We start from the raw sequence: 9,803 nt of genomic DNA, 5'->3' as shown, positions 1-9,803 counted from the left end.
GGTAGGCTAGGAATACGTATTTTAGCCACATTCTACACTCTAATTACTGCACTTTGAGCATGTTTGGGCTTAAATGATGGTGATTTGCACTTATTACATATTTTATGCGTTGTAGGAGATGATTTCGAGTTAAGAGGATGTTCTAGAGCTAAATCGAATAATTTGGTGCTTTGAAGTCTGAGTAAAAGCCCAAGGAACTAAATCAAGATCGCATCCGGGGCTCGTAGACCGGCGTTGCATACGAAAGTTAGAAGAAAGAGCAAGGTCTAGAGCAAAATGTACTAGTGTGTCGCATATGGTGTGGCATTAAGCGTCGCATTAGTATAAAATTTAGTCAGACAAGCTAAGTTCAGAGAGTTTAAAACCGAGCAAATTGCACTAATGCTACGCACCCAGTGTTGCATAGTGCGACGCATGAAGTATAAAAAGTTTGTAGGTTTTTTCACTTCGGCTCAAAGTGGGTAGTTTCATCCGGGTTTGTTCCTACTTGGTATAAATACACTAGAAACATATTTTTGAGAGGACTTTTGACCTTGGAAGCTTTGGGAGAGCATTGGAGGCTACAAGGCTCAGGATTTCATCATCTTTTCATTAATTCAATATGAGAGTTTGGATTATAAAGTTAGATTGATGCTTCCTTATTATTTAGTTATATTTGTGACGACTTACTCCATGATTATAGAGTATTACCTTAGGGTTTGACGAATATGGTGTTTTGATAAATATTTGTGTATTTTAACTCTAGCTCTTTCTTGAATTTGTTTATGGAGTTTTGAATTGTTGCAACTTTATTCATCAGTTTATTTAATCGAAAAAGGAATATCGGTGATTATATTTGCATTATATTATTTGATTTAATTCATTGATTCTCTTAAGTAATCGGAAGAGCTTGTTGAATTGTTGATTAAATCAAGTTAGGAGAATATTCGAGAGACGTTTTTCTAAGGACCAACCCATTAACACATGCTTGCATACTTCACAGTGCTTATATTAGTTTATCTCGTAGACTTAAGAATTAATCGAGAAAGGAGTCTTGACTACACGTTTGAACTAATCATCGAGTGAATTTGTGAGAATCATTAGAGCATTAAAGTGAATTAAACAAGAGTTAAATCCCAAATAGTTATCTTGCACCTATCCTGTCAACCCCTTATTCCTCCTATTGATAAGAACCACTTTGCGAATTTCCAATTCCTTGCTGTCAATTATCAATTGCTCCATTTAAGTAGTTAAACTTAGTTTATAATCATTTAGCTCAAGTGTTGATCCTCCTGAATAGCAACTAAACAAGAAATTACTCAAGCATTGTTTAAATTCAATCCCTGTGGAGACGATATTATACTATACTATCTTTGATTAGCGAGCATCAATTTCGTGTTGTATTTTTCCCTCGTCAAATTTTGGCACCGTTATAGAGGATTGGCAATCAATAGTGTTCAAAATAGTTTTTGGTACTAATTCAGGATTTTTTTTATTCTTCACGAGTTACCTCTTCTGTGTGTAGTCAACAGATTAACGTCTCTGGTGTATGACTCGATCTTCTTCAAAGGAATTGATTCCATACAATCCAGATGTGGAAAAAAGTCTAAAACAGTTGAGGAAAGAGAAAGAACTCACCGAAAAAATTTTGGGGTAACTTTCAACCCCATAACACATGGCTAAAAACGGTGAAGATGAGGTAGAATTAGCTGCAAGAGAAGTAGCACAACAAAAAGATGCATGAACAGCAGCTGAGGCAGCCCGTATTGCTGCTGATGAGACTGTCAACGATTATAGGGGTCGAAAATTCAATCTAAATCGACCCTTGATTGAAGAACAGTCCGAGAATGCGTTACTGAGGCCTGGTAGAGCATTGGGTGATTATGTCAGACCGGTCTACAATTAGGGACTATCCAGTGTCAGACCTCCTCTGGTAGTAGCAAATAATTTTGAGTTGAAGCAAGGCTTGATTCAAACTATTTAGAACAACTGTGTCTTCAGAGGGAAGGTGAATAAGGATCCTAACATGCACTTGGTGGATTTTGTGGAAATCATGAACACCTTCCAGTACAACAGAGTATCGAAAGATGTAGTATACTTAAGGGAATTCGCCTTTTCACTGAAGGATGATGCAAAGTACTAGCTTCGTAGCTTACCAACGGGGTCGATCAGGACACGGGAAGATATGACTAAAAGTTTTCTGATAAATACTTCCCAGCTGGAAAAACAGTGAACTTTAGAATGGAAATCACCATTTCTGCCAAACAGGCACTGAAACAGTTTTCGAGGCTTAGGAAAGATTCAAGGAGATAGTGGGAAGTGTAGCATAATGGGATTGAATTGTGGATGTATCTCCAGGACTTTTGGGATGGACTGACACCTCCCTCAAGAAGAAATTTGAACAATGCAGTTGGAGGTCCTTTAATGAAGAAGACTCCTGAGGAGATTATGGCAATTCATGATGAGCTATCTGAAGATGCTAACTAGTGGCCTGCTGAGAGTAATGATAGAAGAAGATCAGTCGGGGTTCATCAAGTAGATTCAAACACCGCAGTGCAATCCCAACTAGAAGCCATGGCCAAAGAGATAAGAAAGTTGACCTTAGCTAAGGTACAGAGCCAACCATCACCGGTTTGCGATTTTTATGGAATGTGTCATCCAACACAAGAGTGTCAGGCCATAGCTGCAGATGAAGTGTTAAATGCTATGGGAAGCTTTGATAGAGGCAACTACCAAAGTGGTAATAATTTCAATCCTATGGGACAGAGGCACCCAGGATTTTCTTAGAATTCACCAAGTGGTAACCTGAACTCATGGCAGCAAAATAACTCTAGACCTCAGGGACAAGGAGCTCCAGGCTTTCAAAATCAGCAGAGGCAGCAATGTCAACCTCCACAGTCTAATCGGTCTAGCATGGAAGATCTAATGAAGGCCTTCATTATCAAGACATATGAGAGTCTTGACACCCATTATGCAACTATAAAAGAACTGGGTACATCTTTTCAAAACTTGGAAAGACAGGTTGGGTAATTAGCTACTCTAATGTATGAGAGGGTTCCAGGAACACTCCCTGCTGATGCTGAAAGAAATCAAAAAGAGACAATAAATGCAGTGTCTTTGAGGAGTGGGCACGAGTTGGAGGATCCCATGGAAAAGTGAAAGGATGAGCAGGTTGAAAGACAGGTGTAGATTGTGGATGAACATAAAATCAGCAACATTCAAGAAGGTGAAGTGAGGGTAGATGAGGATTTGAGGAAGAAGGGGAAGATTAAAGCTCAGAAGAAGAAGAAAAATGATAATTCAACAAATAATGAGACTGAAGAGAGAAAATGCATGCATGCTCTACCTTTCTCCCAGAAGCAACAAAGAGAGAAGTTAGATAAACAATTCGAGCGCTTTCTAGAAGTGTTCAAGCAGGTGCATGTAAATATACCTTTCATAGAGGTGCTTTCGCAGATGCCAACTTATGCCAAATTCATGAAGGAAATATTATCCAAGAAGCAGAAAGTAGAAGAGACATCAGTTGTCAAGCTGAGAGACCATTGTAGTGCCATCTTGCAAAATAAACTCCCTAAAATGTGGAGATCCAGGGAGTTTAACTATAACTTGCTCTTTAGGATGTATGAAATTTCAAAAGTCTTTGTGTGATTCAGGTTCTTCTATTAATCTTTTGCCTTTGTCTATTTTCAGGAAATTGGAGGGAGATATTGGAGAGATCAGGTTGGTACCTGTGTCCTTGCAGCTGACGGATCATACCACAATCATACCTGAAGGAATAGTGGAAGATGTGCTAGTTCGAGTGAAAAGATTTGTGTTCCCGGTAGACTTCATTGTGGTGAACATGGAGGAGAATAAGGAGGTTCCGCTGATTTTAGGAAGAACCTTCTTGGCTACAGGCAGAGCAATTTTGGATATTCAGGAAAGGCAGCTCATGCTCAGAGTGCGGGATAAAAGGCTGATCTTCAAGATGGAAGGAGAAAGGGGGGCCCTAAAAGAGCAAATTGGAAAGAGTGAAGCTGATAACTATGGGGTGTACCCAAAGAAGGTAGAAAAGAAGCTCTCAGTATGGATGTGTGCACTGTATCGGGCGTGCAAAGGAGATCCCGACTTCGATTCCGACCCTGACTAGATGAATCAGAGAAATTTCCTTTACCTCTTGCTTTTTAGTTGTGTGTCATGGGGACATGCTATAATTTAAAGTGTGGGGGTAGGGGAATGTATATATGTATATGCGTGTTTGTAATAGTATCGTTTCTTTTGATTGAATTATTTTTTGGACTTTTCCTGATAATGGATTTCCTCGCCTGTCTTCTTGAGGGATTAGAATCGAAGAAAAAAAATATTTTTTTTCTTAGGTAGTGTAATAATTCTCCCTTGAATTTTCTTTGTGTCACGGTTCTTTTTCAATGGTTTTTTTTGAATCGGGTGCAGTTAGTTTTTCTTTTAGTCAGAGTAGTGAAGTCTTGTGCGATGTATTGAATGAAGATGACTTTCCTTGACTTTGTTTTGCCTTGAGAGCAAAGAATGCCTTATTTGTGATGCTTAGGCTCAGTTCTTGACTCCTAAATAAGCACCTTAAATTGTGTGATTGTAACTTTGCTTAACTGTTTTGACTAGAGAGTCGGTATACATATGATCCTAAATGCGTTATGTGCCAATGTATGAGTGAGGTTTTTGTTGATATTCTGTGTATTTCAGTAATGTCTAGAACTTGCCCCGTGTGTTTGCAAAATAAAATAGTAGAATTGTTTAGTCTAGGATGCGATATAGGTATTTCTTTGTTGAGCCAATTAAATATCTGTGACCCGCTAATTGTTGTGTATCCTAGTTAACCTCGTTGAGCCTGTGATCCTATTTCTTTGGTAACCACACTGCAAGCCTGATCCACTTTGTTTGAATTAACTATCTGTTTGAACTTTTTACCTCTCTTGAGCACTTAATTTTGTTTTGAGCTTGTAAAAGCTAAGTGAGGTATGGTCGGATTTTTTGAGTGGAACTATTGAAAAAAGAGAAAGGTGCATTGTTTAAAAAATTATGAGAGCCACATGTAAGGAATTGGAGAAAAAAAAGAGAAAGAAAAATCAATCAAAACTTTGAGAATAAGAAAAAAAGAGTGTGTATGTGGTAGAAAAGAGAAAAAAGGATCCATTGCTAGTGGTAGTTCTCATCATGTATGTGTTGAAAGATAGTGGGAGCATAATGTTGTGAAGGTTGGGGTTTGGTTCAATACAAGTGTGGGGTTTAAATTATGAAATTGTATGTATTAAAGTTCTTAGGGAAGTGTAGCCACTACATTCAAATCTATCCTACCTGTCCCGCAGCCTACGTTACAACCAATTAAAGTCCTACTTAATCTGTGACAAATTGATCTCAATTGGTAGAGTACAACACTACAGGCAAGCTTATAGTACATTCTCTTTGGCGCATGAATGTGATTTTTGAGAGTGAGTGAATTCTTTCTATCTTGAATTCCTATTTGTCCTTGAATTTTTTATTGCGTGTGGAACTATTCTCTATTATTTGTATGAGGGCACATGATTTGCGAAGGTAAGGTAAAATCTTTGACCTCTATGTTAGAGTAAGTGAACATGTTGTGAAAAATGTGTGGTAATTTTGAGTCGATACTTGAGGCTAGGATGTTATGATATGGTGCTTAGTCTATTTTAAATATTCTTGGCGTGATACATTAGGGAAGTTGTCTGATGAGAAGGTCGTTTCTATGTGAAGTGTAGTTTGTTGCTCGAGGACGAGCAATGATTTAAGTGTGGGGTGTTGATGGTAGGCTAGGAGCACGTATTTTAGCCGCATTCTACACTCTAATTACTACACTTTGAGAGCGTGTTTGAGCTTAAATGATGGTGATTTGCACTTATTACGTGTATTATGCTTTGTAGGAGATGATTCCGAGTTAAGAATATGTTTTGGAGCTAAATCGAATAATTTGGAGCTTTGAAGTATGAGTAACAACCCAACGAATTAAACCGACATCGCATCTGGCCTCGTGGACTGGCGTTGCATACGAAAGTTGGAAGAAAGAGCAAGGGATAAAGCAGAATGTAGTGGTGCGTCACATAAGGTGTGGCATTAAGGGTCACATTAGTACAAAATTTTGTTAGAAGTTTGAGAAGTTCAAAGACTTGGAGTTTTTGGGTCTGACAAAAGAATACACTAATGCTAGGCATAGTGCGTAGCATCGGTACAACGTGTGTATCCTTGAACATAGTGGGCCAATAGAATCCCAACTGCAACACCTTTGTACCATCTAGTCTTAGCATCTTTTTTCTCAAACATATACCTAATGACTGCATGATCTGTGTAGACGATGACTTTAGTTCTCACCAAGTAGGTTCTAAATTTATCAAACACCCATACTATAGCTAGCAACCCTTTTTCTATAACTGTGCAATTTATCTAAGTTAGGTTTAGAGTTTTGCTAGCATAGTAAATTGAGTGGAAAACTTTATGTTTCCTCTGAACTAGTACGACCTTAACTACTATGTCACTGGCATCACACATCAACTCAAAAGGCTCTCCCCAGCCTGTGGCGGTGATAATTGGTGATGTTAGAAACCTGCATGTCCCAAAAAGCTTTTGACTCCTTTGACAAAGATTAGAGGTGATAGTTTGTCAATTGCATCCACTTTTTCTTTATCCACCTCCAACCCATATTTGGACACTTTCTGCCCAAGTGCAATTCCTTTCCGTACCATAAAATGGTACTTCTCCTAGTTCAATACTAAGTTCGCATGTTCACATCTGGTAAGCACTTTATTCAAATTCATTAAGCATTCATCAAAAGATGGTCCGAAGACCGAAAAATTATCCATAAACACTTCAACGAATTTCTCTACCATATTCGTGAAGATTGCCATTATGTACCTTTCGAAAATCGCGGGTGCATTGCACAACCCAAATAGTATTCTCTTAAAAGCATAAGTTCTATAAGCACAAGTGAAAGTGGTCTTCTCTTTGTCCTCTGGTGCAATTGTTATCTGGTTATAGTCAGAATACCCGTAAAAAAATTGTATTATTGTCCGGCCAACCTATCTAGCATCTGATCAATGAAGGGGAGATGGAAGTGATCCTTTCTAGTAGCTTTATTTAATTTCCAGTAGTCTATGCAAAATTCTCTAACCTGTGACAGTCCTAGTTGGAATTAATTATTATTATCATTTATGACCAGCATTATTCCACCTTTTTTTGGCACACACTGTACTGGACTTACCCACTTATTGTTAGAGATGGGAAAGGTAATACCTGCATCGAGCCACTTTATGACTTCCTTTCTTACCACTTCCTTCATGATTGGATTCAAGCAGCGTTGGTGTTCCACACTTGGTTTGTGCCTATCATCCATGAGAATTTTATACATACAAAATGTTGGGCTAATACCATGAATGTCAGCCATGGTCCAACCAATCATACACTTTTACTCTCTAAGCACGCGAAACAACTTATCCTCCTATAAAACAGATAACTCAGAAGACACAACAATAGGTAAAGTTTCATCAACACCCAAATAAGCATAATGAAGATGATAGGGTAAGGGCTTGAGTTCTTATTTTGGAGCTTCTTCGATAGACGACTTGGGGGGGGGGGTGGCCAAGTGGGTCTATTTAGAGGCTCAAAATCGATCATTCCTTTGATGTAAGAACATGCATCCAGATGATGCACTATCTCATTCACCTCATCATCCAAGTCAATGCTGTCGAACAACATAAGTGCTTTCTCTAGAGAGTCGTCCATATATGAACCCACATTATTTTTTTCTTCTTTTTTTGATCATAGATATCATAGCTAGATCCTCATAGTGACTTGACAGCTGAATTGCCTTGTACACATTAAGGGTTGCTTCCACATTATCAACCCGGAGAATCATTTTTCCTTCACGAACTTTTATCACAACATCAACTATGGATAAAAGAGGTCGCCCCAAGATGATGGGGACGTGTTCATTAGCTTCATAATCCAGTATAATAAAATCTATTGGAAGAATAAATTACCTAATCTGTAGTAGAACATCTTCTATCACCCCTTCGAGATGAACAATAGATCCATCAGCAAGCTGCAATATAGTAGTGGTTGGCCTTGGGTCCCCCAACCACAATTGAGTGAAAACTGAAAGGGACATCAAATTTACGCTAGCCCCCAAATCACAAAGTGCCCGTCCTACATCTACCTCACCAATTTGAACAGGTATGGTTAAGCTCCCTGGATCCTTCAACTTTTGGGGCAACTTTCTTTGAATTCTCGAAGTTCACTCTTCAGTAAGTGCCACTGTCTCAAAATCTGTCAATCTTCTTTCATTAGCCACAATATCTTTGATGTACTTGGCATATTTTGGAATTTCACGTAACACATCAACCAATGGGAGATTCAATTGAATTTGGCTCAGCATATCAAGGGATTTGCTGAACATCCTGTCATCACTTTTATTGTTTAATCTTTGTGGGAAGGTAGGTGGCGTCCTTGCAATTGGGGTCTTTTCACTTTCCTCTGTCTCTTCCTTAGTTTCCACCACAGTTTTAGGAACTAGTTCGCCCTCAGGAGTGACTTTTTTTTTCTTTCTTTCTTTTTGGTACTTCTTCTAATTCTTTTCCATTCCTCAAAGTTACAACGTTTACTTGAGGATTCTTATCTGTATCACTTGGAAGGGCCCTTGCAGGTCGAGTATTTTGTTGTGCAGCCAACTACCCAATCTACCTCTCTATATTTTAAAATTCAGTCTTCAGTTGCTGGTCGCCAATCAACAATTTTTTCAACATATCATTAGTGTTTTCTTCTACCCGTTGAGGTGGTTTTTGAGGTTGATTGTAGTTCCTTGAGGTCTGTATTTATTTTGAGTCGCATGGTTTCCACCCCATGAGAAATTCAGGTGATTCTTCCAGTTGGGATTATAGGTGTTCCCGTATTATGAATTTTGGTTCATTGGACCTCTACCTTGCTGGTCCACATAATAAATAGATTCGGGATTCACCGGACATTGGTCACTCATGTGACCACCTCCACAAATTTCACAACTTATGGCCATCCATTGGACTTGATGCATCTGATGCCCTTGACTCATTGCCATCTTAGCCACTTGGTTGGTAAGTTTAGAAATTTCTGACCGCATGGCTAACACCTCATCTAGGTCAAGTGTACCTGCTACTTTCTATTTTATCATCCTTCTTGGATCATCCTCATCTTGCCAATTATGATTGTTTGTAGTGAAATTGTTTAGCAGAGTCTGAATGTCACTGTATGGCTTTTGCATGCAACTTCCTCCACAAGCTTAGTCTTGATTTAATTTGGAGGTCTCGTCCAACCCATCCACAAAAGTATGTCTCAACACCTCATCAACCTAATAATGATGTGGGCAGTCTCTGAGTAGTTTCTTGTATCTTTCCCAAGCTTGATGAAGAGTCTCACCATCTCGTTATTAAAACCCAAGAATCTGGATCCTCAACACATTTGTCTTCTTAGTGGAAAAAAACTTGATTAAGAATTTCCGTACTAGATCATCCTAAGTGTGGATCGAGTTTGCGGGCTCTTTGTTTAACCATTCCTTTACTTCCCCCATCAGAGAAAAGGGAAACAACGTCAGTCTGACATAGTCCTTGGAGACGTTCGGATAGTTGTATGTATTTGTAATCTCTCCAAAACATTTTTTATATGCCTATGGGGATATTCACTTGGCAAACCCACAAATAGCCCTATGGATTGAATCGGTTACACCATGTACTGTTTCAACTCGAAGTACCCAGTTATATCAGGCTTCACGATAGGTTAAGTCATGTTCGCGAGATTAGGCCTTGCGACCTCAATCACCGGTCTATCTTCAT

The 9,803-nt window shown here is 38.8% G+C and overlaps 1 protein-coding gene across 1 annotated transcript; it reads left to right on the top strand.

Moving 5' to 3' along the window:
• The first annotated feature begins 2,553 nt into the window (after nt 1–2,553).
• Nucleotides 2,554–4,108, top strand: LOC138891578 (uncharacterized). Its single transcript, XM_070175116.1, has 4 exons — nt 2,554–2,589; nt 2,800–3,005; nt 3,192–3,599; nt 3,670–4,108. The coding sequence occupies exons 1-4, from the start codon at nt 2,554–2,556 to the stop codon at nt 4,106–4,108; spliced, it is 1,089 nt and encodes a 362-aa protein (XP_070031217.1).
• The last annotated feature ends 5,695 nt before the right edge of the window (nt 4,109–9,803 follow it).

The sequence above is a fragment of the Nicotiana tomentosiformis genome, chromosome 1 (assembly GCF_000390325.3).
Source record: "Nicotiana tomentosiformis chromosome 1, ASM39032v3, whole genome shotgun sequence".
NCBI classification, from domain to species: Eukaryota; Viridiplantae; Streptophyta; class Magnoliopsida; order Solanales; family Solanaceae; genus Nicotiana; species Nicotiana tomentosiformis.
The sequence above is the reverse complement of the archived record's forward strand: the minus strand, read 5'-3'. Positions and strand labels throughout refer to the sequence as shown.

Excerpts from the sequence above, each read along its gene's own strand:
- LOC138891578 (XM_070175116.1), top strand. The coding sequence starts at position 2,554 with ATGGCCAAAGAGATAAGAAAGTTGACCTTAGCTAAG. Across the intron at positions 3,006-3,191 it reads AACTTGGAAAGACAGGTTGG|CAACATTCAAGAAGGTGAAG; the intron begins GTAATTAGCTAC and ends ACATAAAATCAG. Across the intron at positions 3,600-3,669 it reads TATAACTTGCTCTTTAGGAT|GAAATTGGAGGGAGATATTG; the intron begins GTATGAAATTTC and ends GTCTATTTTCAG.